General features: G+C 39.4%; 1 protein-coding gene across 2 annotated transcripts in view; it reads right to left on the bottom strand.

The window, feature by feature from the left end:
* Window positions 1–24,428, bottom strand: part of GUCY1A2 (guanylate cyclase 1 soluble subunit alpha 2) — a 154,940-nt gene that overhangs the window by 52,664 nt on the left and 77,848 nt on the right. For both annotated transcript variants that reach the window (XM_074145245.1, XM_074145253.1), the window contains exon 5: window positions 13,083–13,568. In XM_074145245.1, the coding sequence (XP_074001346.1) occupies window positions 13,083–13,568 (486 nt within the window). The remainder of the gene's footprint in view (window positions 1–13,082; window positions 13,569–24,428) is intronic.

Here is a 24,428-nt window from a genome sequence, read left to right as displayed (position 1 = left end):
GTTCATAATTATTATAATTTTAAGTTGGCAGGAAAACTTGTAATATTAAACAGTTTCTCTACATGCCACACCCTGTTTACAGCCACAGTATATAAAGTGTATACGCTATATTTAGCTGATGAGACTCTTATTAATAAACTGTTTCTTATCACTTATGAGCAATCTGCCAATAGCCTGAAACTCTCCTACTGCTGGGAGATAGTCTATAAAGTTTCATTTTATAATATTGAAATAATAACAAACAGCAATTGCAATGATATCAGTTTACTCTTCAAGAGCTTAAGAGTGAGAAAAACAGAAATAAGCAGCAGGGAAAGGGGTAATGGCTTAGCTAATTGCAGTTTAATGCTCTTCGCCTTCCTCACTTAACTTTTCTCACTGAAAAAACTAACTTTTCTGCTTCTTTTTCCCTGCACAGAAGAGCATTATTCACCTTCTTAAAATATTTGTCTCTCCTTTCACCTGTTGCCTATGCATGTTTCCCCTCTCCTAACCAAATACAGACACATTTTTCTAGGTGCATGGAATGTGTGCTAATTAGTTAAGACCTTTCAAAACACGATATGTAAAAAAAAAATCTAGAATTTTACTGAGTAAATATATATGCCTTTTCTGACAAAATCTGTGGTTCTTTTCCTTGTAATAACATTATTTGCACTCTCATCAAGCTTGCAGTTGATACCAAACTGGGGGGACCAATCAATTTGCTCCAGAGCAGAGCTGCCATCCTAAGGGACATGGACAGGCAGAATGAATTCCCAGCAAGAAACTCATGAAACTCATCAAGGATATGCAAAATCCTGTCCCTGGGAAGGAATTTCCCTGGAATGGATACAACCTGGGGCCAGCTTCCTGAGGAGCAGTTCTGTGGCAAAGACCCTGAGAGGCTTGGTGGGCAGCAAGCAGCACATGGGCCAGCAGCGAGTCCTGGGAGCAAAGATGGCCAGTGATGGTCTGGGCTTTATGAAGAGAGACTGGGGGAAGTGGTTATCACCCCCTGTTGAGCACTCATTAGATCACACCTACATACCGTGTTCAGTTTTGGGCCCCTCAGTACAAAACAGAGATAGATAAACTGGATCGAACTCAGTGGGGGCCCACCAAGATGGTGGGGCTGGAGCACCTGCCCTGTGAGGAGACGCTGAGGGAGCTGGGCTTGTTCAGCCTGGAGCAGAGATGGCTTTGGGGGACCTAAGAGCACACCCCAGTGCCTGTGGGAGGTCCTCAAGGAGACAAAGATGGGCTTCTCACAATGCTGCGAAGTGGGTGGGAAAGAGGCAACAATGACATCAACATCCTTATAGATTAGGAAAGAGCAAAGCCTGTGAAACTTATTGATTACAAGATCTCACTCAGATAAAAAGATTTTTGCAAGTTTTTTAAAGAACAATCAAATAGTTCTGCAAACAGTGAGGATTTTCATAGATGCTTCAGCAAATACAGTGATAAAGAACATAATCCTTGTATTTTAGGGCATAAATCTCAAAATGAAAATGCTAGAAAGAAGTCTGCCTATGTATCTGACATTTCATAAGTAGCTCATGGGGCTTCTTGTACTTCTTTGAGTACCCACGTTCAATACTGTCTAACATGGACCATTATAATGCACCAGTTACGGTGGTTTCTACTGTAATCCGAACTTTAACTACATAGTACTCCCTGTCCCCTAATATATCTATTAGCTATATCGATAGTTATCTGAAATTTCAGTTGTCCTAATGTTTTCTGTCTCCCCTGACATCTGGATAATTGAGGTCATACTGCAGTCACTGATTTTTCTCTTTAATACTGTATCTTTTAATTTCAGGAAGAAAAATCTGCTATATAAATTACAATTGAAAAATTAAATATGACAACCATCCACACTTGCTGAACTTTTCATGATGTAATATTTAAAATACCCAAGGAAACATTAAAGTAGTGGCAATTTTTTTTATTATTGTTATTTTTCCTCCATTGGCAATAATGAAATATTTTCATTTTTTTCAGATTTGTGACCTATATTCCCATGGAAGAGAGGAGAGGAAAGGAGAAGAGAGGAGAAAGAGAAAAGGAAGGTAGGTAGGAAGAAAGAAACAAATTTTGCAAAAAAAGCCCTTTTTTTCTGTATGTTTTTTTATAGATTACTGCTCAGCTGAGCCAAAGTTGCATTGTTTGGAGCTGCAACACTGCAGTTTCCCTGGTGATCACCCAGCAGATTAGTGTCTGCCAGAATGCCAGCTTTTCTTTATTGTTCTCTAATGATGGTCAATAAAATTACCACCTCAGTTTCTTTGGTTGATGAAATACTGTTAATATTTCTCTTCTTAGCTAAAAGAGAACAGAATCAGCACTAATGTTAAGGACCCTTGAATACTCCATTGCCTCTTACAGTCAATCCCACATGTTACTGATTGTTTCAATGGGAGTGAGCAATACATAGTTTTTTGGATGACAATCATTATATCCATTTGCAAAAGTCATGGAAAGCCAAGCTTTGAATTAATCACTAAAGCATTCTAAGAGACCCTATTGAAATACAGCACAATATTCATGCTCGGTGGTGATGGGAGTTATTCCAGTGCCAATATAACAAAAAGCAATGAAATTAGGCAGGAAAGAAATCACTTAGGTTGATGATTGTATGACAGAAATTAAAATGCATCAAAACTTTACTTTTTCAGTTAAAATGGACTCTATGCATTAAACAACATAGAATGGCATTAAACTGTATTAGTTTAATGCCATTTTATGTTATTTCATTTTAATTGATACGATAACTTAATCATGTTAAACATTAAATAACTGTAAATATACACCACATGAAAAGTAGAAGGCACAAGCAGGGAAAAAGCAATATTTCAAGCACATAGGCTGTAAGTTAGTAAGATGTAGACTACACAGGTGAGACCTCACCTAACCAGAGACACCTCTAATATAGTCATTTGAATATGAGTTATTGATTTTCAATTCTCTTTGCAGTCAATAGACTGAAATGGGAACTCTAGCAGTCATCTGACCGGTGCTAAGCATCTCCATCAGGAAAAGATGAATCTCACACTGAAGAAGATTCACACTCGCCCTACAAAATCAGACTTTTCTCTGTCAACTATGAGGCTAGTCTAGATGACTAGTTCTATGTTATAAATAGTATAGTTTCATGTCTGCCTCAGAACTAGAGAAGAGAAAGGTCTAAGAAGACTACGTGCAGAGGCAGAGGGGCAGACTGAACATGGAAGGACACGGAGGAAGGTGAATTTTAGAAGTAGGACAGAGCAAGTTCTGGGAAAACAAACAGTCCTTCAGGAAAGCTGATCTCTAGACAGAGAGATGAACCAGTAGAAAACCTTTCTACACTCCATATGTCAGTTTCCTTTCCAATCTTAGAGATAAATCCAGGCTCAGAACAGCATTTATTGGAGAATATGAAGTGATTCTTATGATTACATTCGCAACAAATCAATGAATTCTAGCTTATTAATTTTGTTTTGATTTTAGTTTAATTGCCTGAGGAGCAAAGTCAGGGTATGTCCCTGGTTTCTCTTAGTCAAGGTCTGTATGTACTCCTCAGTGTGGACTTACTGGAGCACATCTTAACTTCCTGCACACCCAGGTTGAATTTCCATGGCAGCATATAAATATATAAAGAGCTGGTTTCTTAAATCTCATCCCAGCATGAAGCCAGGATTCAGCATGGGAATGAACCTGAAACTGGAAGCTGGGAACTGTTCTCAGGTACTGCAATAAAGAGCCATGCTTTCCCAAAATTTTCATTATCTTGTTCATCTACATTTCATTTCATCTGCAAGACTGAACTACATAGTACCTCAACACTGTATCTTTCTTTCTGAAGTATCTTCCCTCTAAAGCAATACAGCAAAAATCAGCCTTAAGATTAAATCCTTGTAAGTATAACTCTATAAGAAACCTTTGAAGTTATTAGTATCTCCCAATGGGCTTTTCTTTCATCTGTTTTCTGCCCTAAGTTGTACAGCAGGAAAACTAGGAAAAGGCCATGGTACATGGAAAAGTGGTGCTTTAGCCTTATCATTTGGGTTTCATTATTCCTGTCCATGAGTTCTAGTTCAGCAGCAAACAGGATACCTTCTTAACTGCTATGGGACAAAAAGTGAAGAAAAGGGAGATACTTTCCATTCTAGTTTTACACTGTCAGCAATCTCAGCACTCACCACAGGGAACAATTTACTTAATATCCATGTTCTACCTCAAGACAATACTGACATCTCCCATATTTCCATCTGCCCAAATTCTCCAAAACACATCTCTGCAAATCAGTAATAACCTGACAACATTGTCATTCAGGATTGGACTCACGCTACTCAGCATTGGTCACACAAAAATTAAGCCTCTAATTTAAGATACTCATCTATGCTCTTTCTATAGTCTCTGAAGAAAAAAATGAACTTCCAGGGCATGATGTATTCCATCCTGAAATCTGTAAACCTCATTTTTTACCCATTTACTACAGCAGGACCCAAATGTCTGGATCTTTGCTTAATTGAATGCTTCTGTGCCCATTTAGTATGCAAGACCCCTCCCATACTTTTTCTGAGAAATGGCTGAAAACCTGGTTTGTGTGGGCTACAATGGCCACAGACTAGGACAGCTTAGTTTGTGAAATGCTCAGAAGACTCTAGATGAGCTGTTATGCATGATTCATTCTGTGCCTTTGAAAGTGCACTACCGGGTACATGTTCCTGCCTTCATAAAGAACCCCAAAACAGGAAAAAGATTGCATGGGTGTGTTGACTGTTAGTGCTAAGATACTGTTTGTCAGCACAACAACAAGACCCTGTTTAGCTCAAAAAATCCTGTATCTTGGCATGCATATTTTGGCATGCAGATCACAGATGTTATTAATCACTAAGTGGGAGGGAGGGCAGACATGAAGTATTTTGGGCAGCTTATGGCAGAAAGACTTGAATAAGTCACTTAATCTAAAATACAGATTCTAAGGAAAGAAATTACCAAAAAAAACCATGCAGGAGAGAAACTAGATAGGTTATTCCACGGAGAGGTGAAGTATGTGTGTGTGATCTTTCTCTGGAGGTGGTGTAAGTGCAGTTCAGGAAAGCCTCTACTGAGCATGGCCTAAGCATACTTGATCCTGAGGTAGCTTCGAGATCTACATTTCTGTCTACACAACAAAGAGTGAATACTGTCCTGTTTCAAATTAATCAAAACCTGTTTGTTTTCTTGATGTTGTGTGAATTCAAATTAAAGCCTAGTTCTGTTAGCATTTTGAAGTATTCTATATGTTTTTCCACTGCACAGATTTGGCAGAAAAGCTTTGAAACACAGTTGAATTGTGCAACACTGAAGCTTAACAATGTCTGTCAGCTTAAAATACTTAGTTTTGGGGGTTTATGCTAGAAATTAATTTTACATGTTGGATACAATATTATTTATAGATTCCCTATATCTCTGCGAATCTATAAAAAACCTCCTAGTTTTTAAAGGTTTTAAAACTTTTCAAGATAGGATTTGAGAATAAGACTGTCTTCCAATGGACCCAAGAATCTCCTTCAGTTTCTACCTTAGTGTTTCGTTCTCTTAGCTTCTGCCTTTCAACTTTTCAAAATTAACTCCTAAGCAGTGAAATCTTGTGCCTAAGTTTCAAGGTAACTCCGCAATGCTTTTATGACACTGCATTCTGCTTTTGGAAATAGTTCAGTGTCTGGAAAACCCCTCCCACATGAGCAGAAATGTATTCCATGTGTCCAGCTATGAAGTTCAGAAATCTGCTCATCTGGCAAAGCTCATTTTTTAAAAGAAATGTCTTACTACAAATCCCAGCTTCTTTCCCGAGAGCCTAATTATGAATCAATTTCTTTTACCAGGCCTGAGGGCATTTTATTTTTACTGAGTTTAATGATGTTACATGCTGGCAAGTTCAGGAGCATTTTGCAGGAAGAGCTGTATCCAAACTCCTTCTACAGCACCTACTTAGCAGTCTTAAATATAAATCTTTCAGTATCCAATATATGGAGGAACGCTTTCATTTACACATTAATTCAGAGTGCTGTTTTCTTTACGAAGGGAAAAGAGACAAATAGTACTTGCTGTGTAGACTTATGATCTATTATTTTAAAAGATTTTTTTCACTAGTTAAAATAGAGACATGCTAGAAGACAATTTACATGATGTCAACATTAGGTTTTAACACAACAGTCATGTAGTACAAAAGTCATAGTGCATAAGTGATTTCTGTCTTCTGTAGGCAAGTATGAAATTGCAAAAATCCCACCAAATATGTCTGATGAATAGAAAATGTCCTGGCTGGCACTCTGCCTTATGTGAGGTAATTGCAATGTAAAGAACTGTTCAACAAAATAAGCAAACATTAACAAAATCATGCATAACTTAAAATACACATTTCAGTTTAATGTGACTGCCTTTCTCCAGGTGTAAGAGTGGTATTAATTTGCTATAGGTATCCCTGGTATTGAATCTGCTTCTGAACAGCAACCTCTTCCTCAAGGTTACATAAGCTTTAATTTATGTCTTTAAATTCATATGTCAGCTAGTTTCTCTTAACTTATCTCAGTATCCTCCATATTCGTTTAAATCATTTAAGAAATTAGGGTGCAGTTCTGAATGCTATTTGCATGGATGAAAATGCTGCATCTTGGTGTACTCAGCTATACGAGGGGCCAACCATATGCTGTCACAGTTGTGCTATGTATCCTCTAGATCTGACACTATACTGGACTGTTTAAATGGAAATAGCCTAGGCTGATGGAAAATGAAATCAATTTCCTCCAGACCCTCAGAGGGACTAAATTTTGGTAAGTGGAAAAATGTGACACAAGAAAACAAAGGATTTAAGTATTAATGGTGGGTTTTACAAAACATAGCATCAGGGACACCTGTATGCTGCAACAGGGCATGCTCTTAGTCATTGTTCCTGTCCAGACACTATCTCTGGGCTTGCTCCTTGATGTGGAGCAGGGACACCCAAAAGAGGATACCCTTCTGTGTCCTGTACAAATAAAAAGTCAGGATATGGCCAGGGCTCACACACAAACTGAGGACTTGGGAAGCACTCCCAGGACCTGTAAGTTGGGCATAGGCTGTAAGGATCTCAGGCAGCTTGGGAGAAATGGATCGGGATACTTATAAACAAATGTGTTCTTTTCAGACAAGAGAAAAGCGGCAGGAGAGACACAAAAGAGAAAATATAAGTAAATATATACAAGCACAGTATTCCTGAAGAAGAAATTATATACAGAAGCAGAAGTCCTAGACTCTTTAGAGGATTCTTGGGTGATGAATTGCCTAATGCAGGGGAACATGCGCAGATGTTTTAGTGCTTTGTGCAGGTCTGTATGTTTGTAAAGTAAAGAATAACTCTTCTGGAGCCCGCATGTCTGCTTCAGTTGCACATCTCCCTAAAGATAAAAAGTGTAAATCCTCCACAAGGCTGCAGAAAAATACATGCTTAAAGTAAAGGGAAGTTTTAAAATATCCTGGAGCTTTTGGGTGGTGATACACCAGATATGCAGGGAAAATCCAAGGAACCTTTTGTGTTTCTTTTTTTTTTTTTTTTTTTAATTTACCCCAAGAACAGTTCTGAATTCCCCCAAAAAATAGGTATCCCGGCTTTGCCCTGACTTCATACTGGAGTGAGACACAATTGTGTGCCAGCAAGTCCAGGTGCAGCCAGAGAGTTCAAGGAGAAAGTCAGTGTTATAGCCTGCTAAGAGCAAGAAAAGAAGATTTGGGAGCCCTCCGTGGTGGGATCTGAACAGAGCAGCATGCTGAAGGGGAGCTCTACCAGACTGGATGGCACCACGGAGTTAGTTTCTGGGCAATGGAAGTTTTCTCCCATTACGCATTTTCCTCTATTACACATTCAAAACCCACTGACTTTAAACTAACAGGAAGAAGCAAAACCTAGTACACCAGTAATCCCCAAAACTGCATCTATTCATCTTTAAGAAGGTATACTACAATATTGTATGCATATCATATTGGTCATATAAGAGTATCAGAATAATTTACATATTTTAATTGCATTTCATAATAATCTTCATTCTGCAGATGCCTAAGCTGAAGCTAAAAGAATTTGAAACCTTTTCAAAATGGTCATGTAGTTGCACTGAACTTAAAAGATTAAAACTGCAGAAGAGAGAGAAAGAAGACAAAAATAGGGGCCATCGTAGATTTTACATGAAAACTTGGAGACTATGGTTTTTAACTTATGCACCATAAAGACTGGAAAACCTCAGAATAGTCTGAAGCTTACAACTCCTGTCATTTTGGTATTCTTTAGTCATTATAGCATGGATAGTAAGCTTAAGAACATATCTATGAGTATGTACAAATATCAGTTCTCAAGGAGGGGTAGTCATGGCACTGAGAAAGTACCAGTATTTCTTGTAAAATGAATACTGATTTCAGCAACTTAAATTACCAGTATAAAAATGTAAAGTTATATTTTCAGAAAATGTGAGTTTAAAATTACGTTCCTAAAAACCTATCAAAACCTCAATATAAACATTTTTCAGAACTGGTGAGTATCAGTCTCGAATGATTGTAGAGCAGTCCAGACTTCCCACCCTTTTCAGTCTCAGGTCTTTACAACAAGCAAAAATTTAGGGTGTAGCCAGAGTTAGGTGTATAAAATCAGAAAATGAAGATCTGACATACTAACTGTAACATTCAGAAAAATAAAATAGTATCATTCAGTGTAAAGTAACTGAAATAATGCTGCCAAGAATAACAGCCAAGGAGAACCCCGAGGAAGCTGGTAAAGGAATTTGCGGTGTATGTGTGGCAGCACTCAAAGACAGTGTCAGTTTAGCCAAATAATGAAACCAAAAAGAAAGCAGAAATTCACATAACAAAGTTGTGAATTCTAACTATAAAATTAACCTGTGGAATTATATTGTCTTATTCAATAAATTTTCAATTAACATTTTGACAACAAAGATATATAGTAAAGAAATTTTGGCAGCTGACAATAGTTCATTTTTGAAAACATTTAGGACTCTTTGCTTAGACATGGGAAGTGGGACTCAGCACTTCACAGCAAGTGAAGTTTAGTGTTAGGGGAAAATCTGCAAATGTCTTCAAGGACAAATGCTGCACTGTCCAGAGAAAGGACAAAGAAATTAACACCTACAGGAGCTGGCTTGGTGTTACCTGGCCAGCAAATATAGCCAACCCAGCCAGTGCAAGTATGGCCAATAAAACAGCCACAGTACATGCTGCCTTTACTCCACACAGAAGCTTAACGGGGAGGGAGGGAAATGGGGTTGTTTCAGAAAGGAAACTGTGGGAAAAAGAGTTCAGAAAGCAGGCCTACACAGGCAAAAGTACTCAACTAGAAAAAATATTTTAAATGATCCGATGACAAAGACATATTACTTGGAGAGAGAAACAGAAGCTGCAGGAATCTTGAGCAGGGAAGATTTCAGCCTGCAGAGTTAAGTTTTAAATGCCAGCAGCCATGGCTGCACCATATCTAAATAGCTTATTTGATAAAGAGATGGTTTAGCTGGAGCATTGTTTTCCAGCACTTGGCTCATAAACAACAGGAACTCAGATACAGAGAAAACCAGGTCAAACAAAGACACAAACAGTCAGGCCAATCAGTATATATTTTACCCAAAGCAATTGCTTTCCAAATTTACTGAGATCTTCTCTCTACCATTACTTCTGCTCCTGGAGTCCATGTTTCTACTTGCATGTCCACAGGCGCTAGCTTACCAAGCATCTGCATCTACATTACTTTGATTTGAACTCTCTGCTCAACAGCATCTTTTTCTCCCATTCCTCAATTCCAAGCCAAATCTAATTAGCTCAGAGAGTCTGCAGCACCAGTTTCCAAATGCATTGCCAGGTCTCAGTTCTCTCACATCCTCTCCCTTCTGTGATTACCCCAAGAGTGTCCCTCTTGATCTTTTCATCAAGGCTATATGTAAGCAGATTCTTTCTAAAGTTTCACTCTCTAAAGCACAGAGACTTCCAGATTGCTACAACTGTCACTCAGGCTTGTATCACCATGCATCTCAATTACTGCAATGTTCTCTCTCAGCTTGGACAAATGTAATCTGTCATTTCTGGTATCCATTCAAAACGCTGCTGTGAAGTTCATTTTCTGAGCCCATCATCTGCCTGTGTCATTCTTACCTATGCATCCATCCATTGGATATCCTTTCCCTACCTCATCAGTTATAGCTACTTATTTTCATTTCCAAGAAATTTCAAAATCTAATTCTTCCCTCTTCAGCCCTCTCGAAGCATTTCTTATTCTGTATCCCACAGCTCATTATGCTTACACTCTGTCTGATGGTAAATGCAAGGATCTTTGTTCTTCTTTCTGTGCCATACTTTTCTGTAAACATCCCTGAATGAATAGTGTGAGACAATTGAAAATATTACATTCGTTGTCTGAGTCCAAGATTAGAAGCAACAAGGTTCTGAATTTAAAATGCTGTAACAGTACAGCTTGGTGAACAACTTGCAGCATAGAATTTATTTAATTAATTTTACTTAATTTTGTGTTTACAAAACAGTGAATTTGGTATTCAGAAGTACTCACCAAATGATCTTTGCAAATTATTCTTGCCATGTTGCTTAAAAACAAGCAAATGTGAAAATTGATTTGTTTTGATATATTTATGTCACATGATAAATTTCTGTAGCCTAATTACAGGAGTATATCTTAGAGGCAGGCTGTAGGTACAAATACTGGTGATTACATATCTAAAATTCACTGCCTGACAATGATTTCTAAAATTATAGCTGTTGTGGTGGTGATCATTCCTAGCAATAAACTTAGCTTCTACAATATCATCTGAAACAAATGAAAAAGATATAAACACACAAGCTATTTTTATTTTTAAATGTAAATCCTTTTTCAAAAGAATTGTCATGTTATTTTAAGCCTGATTCTCTAAGGAAAAGAAAAAGGGTTCATTGCCTGAGTTTTGTCTTACTGTAATGGTTAACTGAGGCATTTCCTCTTAACCCCACAGTGACTTTTTTAGGCTTCCAGTTAAAAAAACAAACGAAAAAAAGATTTGGAGGGAGAAAAAAAAGGTACACACAGCTCCAAAATAGCCACAGTGTACACTCCCTTGCTTATAGGTGGGCTGTGAAGGGAAGCAGGGAATGTGTAGGGCTGCTCAGGGGACACTGGAGTAGGGAAATGGAGGAAAACCCAGGATGAAAGGGTCTGAGAAAGAACTGGCTATATTAGAACAGGAACAGTGGAGAAAGTGTGTTAGAGGTGTAAGACATCCTTCCATAGAAAAAAAGGTTTTGTTTATTCCCCTGTTCATAGAATTACATGGGGTTCTTAACTTTCTGGAGTGTTTATTTGTTTTCTGAATGTATAAATCTTACCTTGCCTGTCTCAGCAGCCATCACCTTATTTCACTTTTCAGGACAGTATTTCTATACAGTAAGATATTTCTATCTGAAGTGGTACAAAGCTAGGTGAAAGGCAGAAAGGCATGGTCTAAATGATATGATATTCATGACCTACATATAAATATTCCTTCTTAGCATTCTCACAGGACTGAATCAACCTTCCTTCCAAACAGGTCATAGAGTTTTACGTACTTTATTTCCTATTCCCATGCAACCATAGTTTTCAACAAAGAATGTCCTGAATGCCTCAAAACAGCTAACTAAAATTAATCATCTGGGAAAACACTAACTGCACCCATGTACCAGATACAGCATATGAAACAAGGTCACTAGATATCACTCTTGACTGTGGGTCAGAAGTTCCTCAAGTCCTGTTCTCAGAGCTGGCTCAAGACCAAGTGCAGCAATATCAGACTAACACAAACTGAGATCAAACTTCCCATCTTTTCGGACTATATCACCATAACAATTTTCAAATGAAGGTTGGTACCTTCCATTGTAGTCATCTCCCAACATGGCCTTTGGCTTCTGAGCATTAGTAACACAAATCCATCACCCAGGAGCACAAAACTTATTTACAGAGTGATCTTTTAATGTGGTATACTGTCCTAGTAACCTATACCATGTTCAGTTCTATCTGTGGTATGTATTGTAACTTTTCAGATACAATTATTATTTAGGTGGGTAATTAATATTTTTGGATGCCCTTTAAAGTGCATTTCAGGCTATAAAAGAAAGTGACAGCTGTCTTCTGAAAACCTTTTCTCTATAGTCTATCAATAAATTCTATTTGAAACAGTTTGAAAACTGATTATTTAGTTTGCAAGCCTCAGGCAGAAAATGAAGTCGATATATAATTTTAAAATTTCAGGTTTTTTTCTTTGGTGCTTTCAGTTATAAAAATAAATTTTCTCTGCTTTTACTAAAACAAATTTAAAAGTACTCCATATACAAAACATATTCTCTGTATATTTCACAGGATAGTTACACAGATAATATCTTAACTGCATTTATTAAATTCTACCTCCCCTCTTTTTTCTCTCAAATACATACTGGACACCAAATCCACTGAAGAGAAGTGAAGGTGATGAAGTCTGTAACAGGACCAACACATGCGACATATCCTTTTCTGCAGAGCAGTAAAGAAGCACGGCACCCCTCCCACTCATTCCATTTACTATGAATGGACATCTGCCATCCTCTCCCTGTTTTTCAGTGGAAACTTAAATCTCTTATAACACTTTTTTTAGTGAATGCTCTCCTCTTTGTGGAAAATTTGAATTCATTCAGGGGAAAGATAAGGGCCTAAACCCTACAGTATTCAAGTTTCAGCTGAAACAGAAAGTATTTGAGTGCCTTCCAGGAGCTGCAGCTTGGGCTGGGATCATCACTGTGCATTTCATCTCCCTTAGGACACTGTGGCTGATGTGTCACCTAAAGGAAACCAGGCTATAATACAGGAGGTGTACATTCTTATAGGAAAATGAGAATATGAGACATGTATTCCCATGGGGGAACTAAGATGACATCTTAGCATCAATGTATTTGACTTTCAGTGGGCATATTTCAGTTTTATTTTTGTAACGTGAAACAAAATTATTGCCTCTCCATTTTGATATGGAAGGTCTGTAATTTAGGAAGATGGCTACAGGCATCTTAGTTTCAATTAGATTTTGCTAACGTAGGACTTGAGCTATTACCTTGTAGATATCCAGGAATCCACACTGATGGTCAAACCGTGTGTAGAGTTCGTTCAGCATGCTGATGACCTGCATGGGCGTGCACTGCGCACAGATGGCAGTGAAGCCAACAATGTCTGAGAAGAGCATGGTGACATCATCAAACTTCCTGGCCTGAACCTGCTGCCCCTGCCACAACTGCTGAGCCACTTCTTCAGGGAAAATAGAAATAAGGAGATCTACTGTTTTCTTTTTCTCCTCTTCCAGGGCTTGGTGTGTGCATTCTAGTGTTGCCTTCAGTTTATCCATTCGTTTTTTCAAGCCATCCTGGGCTTTTGCTTGCTCCCCGACCAGTATGACATCGCGAGTAGCATCATGGATAGGTATGTCTGAAAGATGGAGGCCTCGGCCCATCAGTTCGTCCAGCTTGTCCACACAGGGGGAACCCAGAAACAAAATTGAATTTGATTCTGGCACATGAATCATTTGTCCTTTAATTTCCATCACCTGCAAAATAAAAATAGAATTTAGAAAAGGAAAAATTAGCTGATAGATATGGATCCCCGTTCTACTTTCCCCATCTTTCCTCTTCAGCTAAAATGATAAACTGTAGCCTGTTATATAGAAGCCTCTTACACTCATCTATTCAAGCAACGAGATTCACATAGTCTCTTCACCAAGGTGAGTCAGAAAATAGCCAATACTGACACAAAAGTATTCCCAAATCAGATGGTGGATTCTATTTTGCAACCACAATAATATATATTTCTCAGAATGGTGTGTAAATGCTGCTTCTAAATTTTGCTCTTGGACTGTAACTCGCCTTAAAAGCAAATTCCAGAGTAGCTCCTTCTTAGCTATAAATTGTAAAAAGCACAAAATTAAAATGAAATTATGACTATCTGAAAGCAAGTTATTGAAATGGTGCAGTAGATTCCATTGATTTTCAGCAAAACAACTACTAAGTCAAATGTGGCCATGTTCTAGAGGAATCAAGTAAGAATAGATATGAGAAAGACCTCCAAAGATAATGAACGGCATGGAAATGTGCACCAATGCTCCTATTTATTATTTGCCTTCTCAAATGCAGCCAACTTGAAGGCTGACATTCTGTCGATTTCTTGGTGATAGAGATTCATGTAATTTGTATTTCCAGAATAGAAAAAGGAACAGTAGGAAAGGAGTAGCAGGTGGTTTGTCACACTGGTTTATAGATTTTCCATCTGCCTGTTAAATGGCTAGATGTTTTGGATGTTTTGATTGTCGTCCAGTGGTTGATACCAATCAGGCCCTGGCTTGTTACCTTTTGCTCCACGATGGCAGTCAAGCACAAAACTACCAGACTGAAACAGACATTGAAAACCAACTGTAATTATATATTTGACATTTGGGGCTACATACATTCTGATTTTTATTAACTTACAAAAGTAACTGTCAAATATTGCAAAGGCACATTTCTCACCTGAATATAGTATTTAAAAAACAAAACCAAACAAACAGAAAACTAAGATGAACATGTTTTGTTTACGCAGAAAATAATTAAATCAGATAAACTAGATCTCTTTGTAAATGCAGCTTGCCATGAAAAACAATCATAGTTAATGTTTGCATTCCAGGACTGCACAAAGACAATACTGTGCTAGGTGAACTAAAAAACACATGGCCCTTACCCCAAGGTTCTCATTATCAAAACAGGCACAATGCAAAAACCTTGTGCATCTACGCACAGTGTTAGGCATCAGAATGCCTTAAATCTGTATTTTTCTATTCCACACAATCTGCTGAAATAAAAAGGTCTCCTCCAGACACCCTTTCTTTCATCGTGTAGGCATTCCCTCACTCTCACATGATTCATTTGATCATTTAATCCTCCTTCCATCCATAATCCTCCCAAGCAAAATAGGAAAACCTCAATCAGAGAATCCAGAGGTGTCTGTAATAATGATGTGATTTAAGTGCCCAGAAGCCTGGAAGCTACTGCTGAGCTGACAGCTACCCCTACATGGTACCTTCCATGTTTGATGGAGATGTTGGAAAGCTTCTGTTTCTATTAGGGACTTCTTACATGAGATAATATGCTGTCATTGCAGATCCCACTGCCATTATGGGGACTGAGCTTATCCTGTTTCCATGTCCTTCTGCCTCCATACTTCACCCTGCTAGCAACCTGACAGATGTAACTTCTGATGTCAGCCTGTGAACTCAGCAAATGAAAGTAAATGAAAGTAATTTAAACTGTCGGTTCTCCTAATTTATATTCCTGCACACCTACTAATATTTATATTTCTAAGCCTTGTTTCCTCAGCTTCGTTCTGTGAGAGCCATGTCTGTGAGAAAGCTAGTCAGCTACCTAGATCGGCAGATTTAATGCTCCAAGACTAATTGTTCTTTTTAATTTTTAAAACATATAGCTCCCTGCTCAAAGCATAAAGGAAATGGGTGCTTTCTTCATGCATGTAGCCTCACACTTTCAAAGGGCACATACAAAATTGTTTTAACTCTGAAGTACAAATTGCCAAATGTGAAATGCATGGTGTGGCATTTCTAAATTCTCTTCTTATTTTGTTCCCCTTTGCCAGAGCATTTTTCTGTTTTCTGTTCCTAGAAGTTCACCGGTGTGCAAAATAAATGTATCTCATACTACCACTTCTCTCTTCCACCTCCAGGTGAAAACAGGGTGTCAGCTCAGGGGAAGAGAGTATGACCACAGACCCTGGCTGAGCCAGCCTGGCCTGGGGGTGGGCTGCTTGTCAGCAAGGCAAGTCACCTGGCTTGGAGCCGTGTTTCTTCTGTGAACCTGCTGTGAGACTAGAAGAAAATTAATGCATCCCTCTGTGCTTCTGCTTCGCCTTTGTCAATTTGAGGTGTTAAACTCTTTGATGTGATTTCTGTCTGTGTGAATATATTGTGCCAACCTTCCCTGGGTGGATTCTTCTCAGGAAACACTGATTGAGTGAACAACGTACTAAGCAAGCACTCTGGAGTCCTCTGCTCTGCTTCTGGGTAACCCCACGCAAATTATCAACAGAGTGTTTATTTGGCCTTTCAGCACAGCAGGAACAATAATATTGACCACTCTACAACACACTTTGAGACTTTGTGTGAGAAGCAATAGAAGGCACAGACAATCCTGTAAAATGCCTAACTAATAATAACTTGTTCTTCTGCCCAAGTGAGTTGAGCCCCTGCTTCAACAAGGTTGAGGGTTTCTAGAGCAATTTTAGAAACTTTTGGAAAGATATTCTCTCTACAACTGCTCAGCTTCCTGAAGGTGTCAAAGGTTCAGTGCTATTTTGACTTTATCCTCTGAATATTATTACCATTTGCTTGCTTAACAAGAATTGTTGATATTTCCTATCACCTCTTTCATGTTATATTACTGATCCTGATGTCCTGCTCTCTCTTGATGACTGAAGGGTTTTTTTTTTAAAGAAACTAGCCTGCTAGTCTCTTCATGTTACCAAATCAGAGAACTGGACACCAAAAGCAAAGCTGCCCCGCTTTGCCTGGGGAGAAACACTCAGGTCTTGTAAAGCACAATAATAGGGAAGAGCTAAGACTGTATCACTCTCCCCAGTTTTTGCAAAGCCCTTTCCTTTCCAAAGAAGTTTCTGAGATGATTCAGATGTTCTCCAGAAGACTTACGTCTGCAACTGTGATCCTGCATAACCTCCATCACTTTTCTTTGGACTCTCTTGCCTCTTACATCTTTGTCTTAAAGTATAACTGAATGTAATGAGACAACGGATGTGTCTGAAGCTTGCCATAGCAAGTCACACCTATGGGCATCTCCCTAGCACTGGACTGCTTTACACCCAGACTGTAAGCCTGTAGTAAATCAGGATTACAGCATCTCTCTTTCTTGTAAACAGGGAAAGACTGAAACATTTCTGGCATCTGTTGTACTTTATTATTGCTGCATTTCATTGCTTTCCTGTCTCTTTAATTATATTCTTACCAAATAAAATGAGACTAATTCCACTGTTTTCAGAGGACATTCTCCTGACCTACAGTGGTGTAAGAGAGTGTTTTGAAAGGAGCAATAACACATCATATTTTACAGGATTACGTTGCTGTGAAATGACAGTGCAGCCTAAGTAGCTCTAGGATGAAAAATAAAAAACCTATTGCTGAATTTTACCTTCACTGTAAATCCACTGCAAAGAAAGGGGAGCAAACAGAAGAGACCCTGCTTCTCAGGGGTTCTTTCAGCTGCTCTCCCCAAAGGCCCACCCAGGGAACGTGGACTGACTCTACAGCTGCTGTTTGAGAACATGAGAGAGTCTCCTACTGTGCTGTACACCAACAGCTACTTCATTAGGTACACAATATCCAACGCACCGCATGTTCTGGATGCTAGCCACCCTAGGATTAAGTATGGATCAAAAGCTTATGAATCAAATATCAACTCCACTGCCTAGTCTTTAAGGAAAAGCATAGGGAAAGGCCTCATTTGTTGCACTGATGGAAGACAATACTTCTCAACACAAAGACAGGCACTTTGGAACAGTGACTGCAAGCAGGTATACACAACTTCTGGAAAATATTAAGGGAAATATAAGATGGTATTTTTGAGAAAGAATTGGGGTTTTAAAAAACAATTTTCTTCATCATTAGGCCAGACCACGTATTCTGCAGCCTCTGCAATCCACAAATTTTAATGGAGCTGCTGCTTTGACTTTGATCAGAACATAATCTCTCCTGAACTCTGATTATAGCCTTCTTTTTTTAGTTTTTTTTTTTATCGGGATTGGGTTAGGAAACTTACAGTGCTAGGCCACACTTTTGTAAACAGTTACACATGCATGCTTGACTTCATACAATTAACAACTTCAGTGAGAATAAACAAAGCTGCTTCTTTCACAGGCCCATAATTATTTAGAGAACTGGGAAGACTGGGGGAAAATCATCTTATGACAAATCAACCTGGACACCATCACCACTTCAAGGTAGAAAGAAAATTACATAAGCCAGAAAAAAAAAAAAAGCATCACTGCACACTGAGGATGAGAGTATAGGATGACTTTTTAAAAGGTGAGCCAGCTGCTACCTGAAATTTTAAAGCAGCTGGATTCAGTTCTCTGAATGTCCTACAGAATACATGGCAGTGTCTCAGCAACATTTACAGAAAGATATTCCAAAGTATTTGAGCAATTAGGGGCTATGGGGATTTTGTGAGCACTGGACAAGGCAACAGGACACTTCCAGAAAGAAAGGTAATGACTCTGCTTGTCTTGTCTCCAGGTGACATATATAGAAGAAGGGCTGCAAGTATGATGGAAGACACCGGAATTTCAAAAAAAAAAAAAATCTCTTAAACTGGAGAAATAGGCTAATACCCATGGGCAATGGATATGCTTAGGCAGAAATAATCAAATGCAAAAATGCAGTGCTGAAGAAGATTGCCTAGAGTCTACAGAGTGGAACAGATGAATGTACCCAAGGAATCATGCTGTCATTAAGAAAGAAAACATTATACAGGACTATGTAAACAAGAATATAGCTTGCAAAACACAGGAAGTAATCCTTCTGCTCTGACCACCAGTGTTGAGGACCCAGATGGGCAAATCTCTTCCTGTTTGATATAAAAAAGAGGTGGATCAATTGGAGAGAGTCTGGTGAAGAGCAATGAATGTGATGACAGGTCTAGAAAATAGACCTACAAAAAAATTTGAAAAATTTTGATGGTTTACCCCAAAGAAGAAAAATCTCTGGGTGGGGATATGAAACCCTTCAAATACACTAAGAACTGATATAGAGAGATCAGACTGTTCTACAAATCCAGTGGGAAAAGCTTTGCAGAAAAGGATCTGGGGGTTCTGGTGTATACCAAGTCAAACATGAGCTAGCAATGGGCACTTGCATCATAGGCTAACAGTACTCTGCGTTCCATTAGGAGGGGTGCTGCAGCAGGTCAAGGGAGGTGATCCTTCCCTCTGCTCAGCACTGGTGAGGCCACACCTGGAGTGCTGTGCCCAGTGCTGGGCTCCTCAGTACAAGAGAGACATGCACATGCTGGAGACTACCCAGCAAATGGCCACAAAGATAATTAATGGACTGGAGCATCTCTTATATGAGGAAAGGCTGAGAGAGTTGGGACCATTTAGCTTGGAGATGAGAAGGCCCAGGGGAATTTTACCCATGTACATAAACACCTGAAGGGAGAGTGCAAAGATGACACAGCCAGGCTCTTTTCAGTGCTGCTGAGAGACAGGAACAGAGGTAATGGGCACAAATTGAAACACAGGAGGTTCCCTGTGGAATTAGGAAAACTAATTAGGAATATTAGGAAACACTTTTTTTTACTGAGGGTGACCAAGCACTGCAACAGGCTGCCCAGGAGGGTGTGGAGTTTCCATCCATGGAGACGTTCACACAGTCCTGGGCAACAGGCTCTAGGTGGCCCTGCTTGAGCAGGGGGTTGAACCAGATGACCTACAGGAGTCCCTTCCAACCTCAACCTTCTATGACTATGATATGAACAAGAAGTAAAAGGGTCAAACTGAGTCACACATGAGTTTCATGTGGGATATTCTTCTTTTCATAAGGACTGTGAGAATGGAAACATCAAGTGGTGAGGAGCTGGAGATCCATGAGACCTGCCAAAGGTGATCAGTCTTGCTGGCAAGCAGAGGGATGAACCAGTGACTTAACAGAAGTCTAGGTGGAAACAGGAAGGAGAGAGGTAGGACGGTATCATTTTGCCTTCAAAGAAAAACTACACAACTTATTTCTTTGATAATTAATGTAATGGAAGTGTAGATAATGTGGATTTTTTTTTATTCACTCAGTTTACAACTAAACTAGTTACTCCTCTTTTTATGGGAAACACCAAAACCAGGTGCTTCTAGAATAGAATTAATGTGATCTGTGTAAGACATTTAAGTCAGTTGGATGAATCGTGTCCCATGTACAGAAATACATACATTTCTCTGTTGTAAAGGGAGCACAAGGCTTGGACATAGATGCCTACACTTGTCAGATGAGTCTACCCCCACCAGAATAACTTCATGTCATAGCAGTAAAGATATTCCTGTTAAAGACACATAAATGCCATTATATAAGTACATTGAGGGAAGTAGAAGTCCTCTATTGGTCTAACAGATTTCTATTTTAAATGCTCCAAATCTCAATTCAATTAGTTAAACAAAAGCTGGACATACCCATAGAGTTAACTCTGCCCTGTGGTTGGCTGACCACCAACACAAGCAGAACACAACTCTGACCTTTATAAGAGAAAAAGGGATAGCCATTACAACCTCTCCGATACTCCAGCTCTGCTTGTGGAGTGGGGTAAATCAAGGCCACAGCCAGCAGAACTAGTTGTGGAGAAAGATCCATGCAAATAAGAAAAATTTACATTCAAATAAAAAGCCCTGTTTTGCTATCTTATGATGAAAAAAAGCATCTAAATTCAATATAAAAATCATAACAAAACACCAGCTTCTATTACACCTACGTTTAATTGACAAAGCTAAGAGAAATATATATATCATCTCATGGAATCACAGAATCGTGGAATTCTCAGAGTTGGAAGGGACCTCTAGAGATCATCTAGTCCAACTCCCCTGCTAAAGCAGGATTGCCTAGAGCACATTACTCCACCAAAATGAAAAAATATTTTTTCAATTGATGCCTAATGCAATTGAATAAACTAGTCAGTGTTTGCTCAGCACAACTCAGGATGTGCTCGGGTTCTTGTGAAAGTATAACTCTCAGGATTTGCTTACAAGTTTGGATTTCCAGCTCGATGCATTGTCAAAAGAACATTATTCCCCACAGCAGCAAAGTGACTGTTACAAATTTCTGGTTATTTATAGAAATCTCTGGGGTGTTACATAATGTGCAACAGTCTCCAGACCAAAGTGAGCAAATTTAACATTTCCTATACATTGTAGGTACCTTGCGAACATAGAATGGCAGCATGAATATTGTCGGGAAGCCACCTTTAGGAAATCCAAAATTTTAGTGGTAATCATTCAGGTTCTAGAATGTAGAAGAGAGAGTGTGATAATGAGAGAACCATTAAAATCCTTCAGTTGTAAACCTGGGCATCCAAAGCAATTTCTTGACATCAAAAGAGTAAGAGTGTGGCAGATTAAAAGCAAACAAATTAGCGTTAGATAGGACCTTTTCCACATGAAGCACAGGTATGCATGGCAAGTCAAAGCATGGGGCCATCTGTAAGGAAATGTGAAAGGGGAAGATGTGAAGATGGCGGCTCTATCCTTTGCACATTGCTATTCAAAGTAACTAGATAAACAAAAGGAAACGGTGGATTATAGCTGAAAAGATCATGACAATTTATAATTTCTCCTTTCTTGCTCCAAGACACAGAAATTTCTTTTAAGATGGTACTCCAGAATGATCCTTAGATATGCCCAAGATAAATCTAGCCATGAGGCATAAAAATCATGCAAAGACGACTCCTTCAAAGGAACCACTTTCTTCACATGGTAGCGAAGAGCCGTAACTCAACCCTATGTGTGCCTGAGTCAGTTCCCCTTACAGATGCTCCCAAGCGGAGGAGCAACATGGCAGACGGGCAGAGCAGCCTGACAAGGTGCTGGTGCCAGGCTGCATGACACGGAGGGACAAAAAACTGTTGCTAAAAAAAGAGGAAGAAACTCCCCAGTGAACCAAAGATCATTTCAAAATGCCTTTTGAAGTCAACACACTGAGATTAGTTTGGATTTTTTTCATGAACAAGTAACTTCATATACCTCAAAAGGATCTGTCGGGGTCCTGAAGGCACCATTGGCCTGACTGTCCCTGCCCAGTCCCCCAGGGCTTCCCCTGTGCTGCCCGCTGCCCAGGACTCCATGTCAGCCCTCTGGGGTTGTCAGTCCCTGCCCCAGCGATGCTGCAGCAGGACCAATCTCCAGCTCTCACAGCCCTGCCCTGCCTGGCCATAGGCCCCGGCTAGTCCCATTCCCATCCTCAGGGAGGTGCTGGGGCTGTCCCCAGGCCCTGCCCATCCACCCTGGGGACCTCCAGGAGTCCCGGCATCCAGGGAGCCCTGGTCCTTGCTGTAGCAACCCAGAAAAAATTTTACCTAAAACACCTGACAGTGTTCCACGAGCACCTGGACGACTTTCTTAGCCATGTCATTTAGTTTTAGGTAGTCCTGTGAGAACCAGGGAGTTGGACTCAATAATCCTTACAGGCACCTTCCAACTCGAGACAGTCTGTGATCCTATGACTCTTTGTTTTTCCTTTTACTGCAAAATCTATTTAATCCCTTAAGACTGCTTTTAGGTCACACACTCTTCAATTAGCACGGTAGTTTTTTAGATATCGATAATACATCTCACTGCTGCTTCATTAAAAGCTAGGATACCCTATGCAGATACACAGCTATCCACCCTAACTAATAACGCAGAGTTACAAATTTACCACATCAAAGTTAAAAAAAACCGTTTGTACTGGTCAGGAGCAGAGCAGTGAAAACAATTTTCAGGGAAATGCCCATTTGTTCAGCTTAAGATCTTTCTTTCCAATGTTCTTGATTGCTTCTGGCAATCAGATGGAGCTGGCCTGGCTCTTCATGGATGGTGGGGTTCAGAAATGGTCAGATTTCTGCTCTCAGACCAGTACTTGGCAGCTGAAGTTACGAACTGTAGGAGCCACATGCAACTCCTCAGTGAGATTTATATTCTTGACACAAAGTGTAAAATAGACAGGAGGATTAACTGCTCTGAGAAGCTGCAGATTCTGGAGAGATTCCAGCTTATGGGATATTTCACCATTTTTTCATGTAACTTTGAGTCAGCCAAGAGCCTTTTTAAAAAAACCCTGAAAACCAGAAGCCCTGCTGCTTGACAGGAACTGTGAGAACAGTGGTAGAATAAACATCCTCCAAATAGGAAGTCCCCAAGCCACACAATTGTATTAATTTTGCATTTCAGCAAAAGCAAAATGCCTTTTTTGTACTTACAATCCCCCCTAGTTTGATTACAACAAATCAATAAAAGTTTAAGGGAAAATTCTCATATTTATTATTGTCTCTGTGTTTATGTAAGACAAATGGAAGAGAATTACACTACATTTCCAATGAATGTATGTTAAACACTACTTAGTATTTTAAGTCTTTCCTGGGAAAAATAACTGGATTACTTTTGTTGCATTTTTCTTTCCATTTTAAAAAAAGGATGGAGAAGGGGAAAACAAGAATGTAACATTTGAGAAAGTCATTAAGGCTCTCTAAAAAGTTGGTTCTTCAGTTCAAATCAATCTCCATTAGCTTGATAAGGAGTTGCACAGTTTGCTAATTTCACAGAGGTAAAAAATATGCTTGTTACAATTAAGTTACCTGACATCATTATGTCAAATGAATCGGTATATACCCTAATACAATACTTTTCAAGCCTTCTTCTGCACCTGCTTATATTTAAAGAACATTCACATGCATTATTTTTATAATATCATTTATAATATTATTCCTTGACTTCCAAACATTTCTTCTGTGCATGAATCTTACAATGTACTTAGTCAAAAGAAAATGTTGTAAATCTTGAAGCAAAGTTATAGAATCATAGAATTGTCTAGGTTGGAAGGGACCTTTAAGATCACCTAGTCCAACCATCAACCTAACTCTGATACAAAAACATATCTCTAAGCACTATGTCTACTCATCTTTTAAATACCCCCAGGGATGGTGCCTCAACCACTTCCCTGGGTAGCCCATTCCAAAGCTTGATAACCCTTTCAGTGTAAAAATTCTTCCTAATATCCAATCTGAACCTCCCCTGGCACAACTTGAGGCCAGTTCCTCTTGTCTTATTGCTCGTTACTTGGGAGAAGAGACCAAGCCCTGCCTCCCTACAACCTCCTTCCAGTTAGTTGTAGAGAACAATAAGGACTCCCCTCAGCCTCCTTTTCTCTAGGCTGAACAACCCCAGCTCCCTCAGCTGCTCCTCATAAGATTTACTCTCCAGACCCCTCACCAGTTTCATTGCCCTAGATCCTCATATTTTGCTTTTGGCGGGGTAGGGGCAGAGCAAAGAAAGAATCTGTGGAAAAAAGAAACTGTGGTTTCAGTTCTTGACTTCTGGAGAGTACATGATGAGTCTCCAGCTCCTGAGGGTCTGTACCACAGACCAGACCCCAGCTGGCTGGGTGTTTGTGGGGGTAAGCTCAACGCACATAATGGTGAGTCTCTGGTTTGCCACTGGCTTTAATGGTGGCCAGGCTGGTCCTTACCACATCAGCCTTTACATAGACAGCTCTGTACATGCTGAATTACAAGCAGAAAATTCCATTTCTGAATGGAAGAAAATGTACCATCATTAAGTACCTTTGTCTGCTTGACTGCAACTTTGAAACCTTGTCTCTCTTTTCTTTTTTGGAAATTACTCTACAAAGTAG

Source organism: Numenius arquata, chromosome 1 (genome assembly GCF_964106895.1).
Source record: "Numenius arquata chromosome 1, bNumArq3.hap1.1, whole genome shotgun sequence".
In the NCBI taxonomy this organism is placed as follows: domain Eukaryota; kingdom Metazoa; phylum Chordata; class Aves; order Charadriiformes; family Scolopacidae; genus Numenius; species Numenius arquata.
The sequence above is the reverse complement of the archived record's forward strand: the minus strand, read 5'-3'. Positions and strand labels throughout refer to the sequence as shown.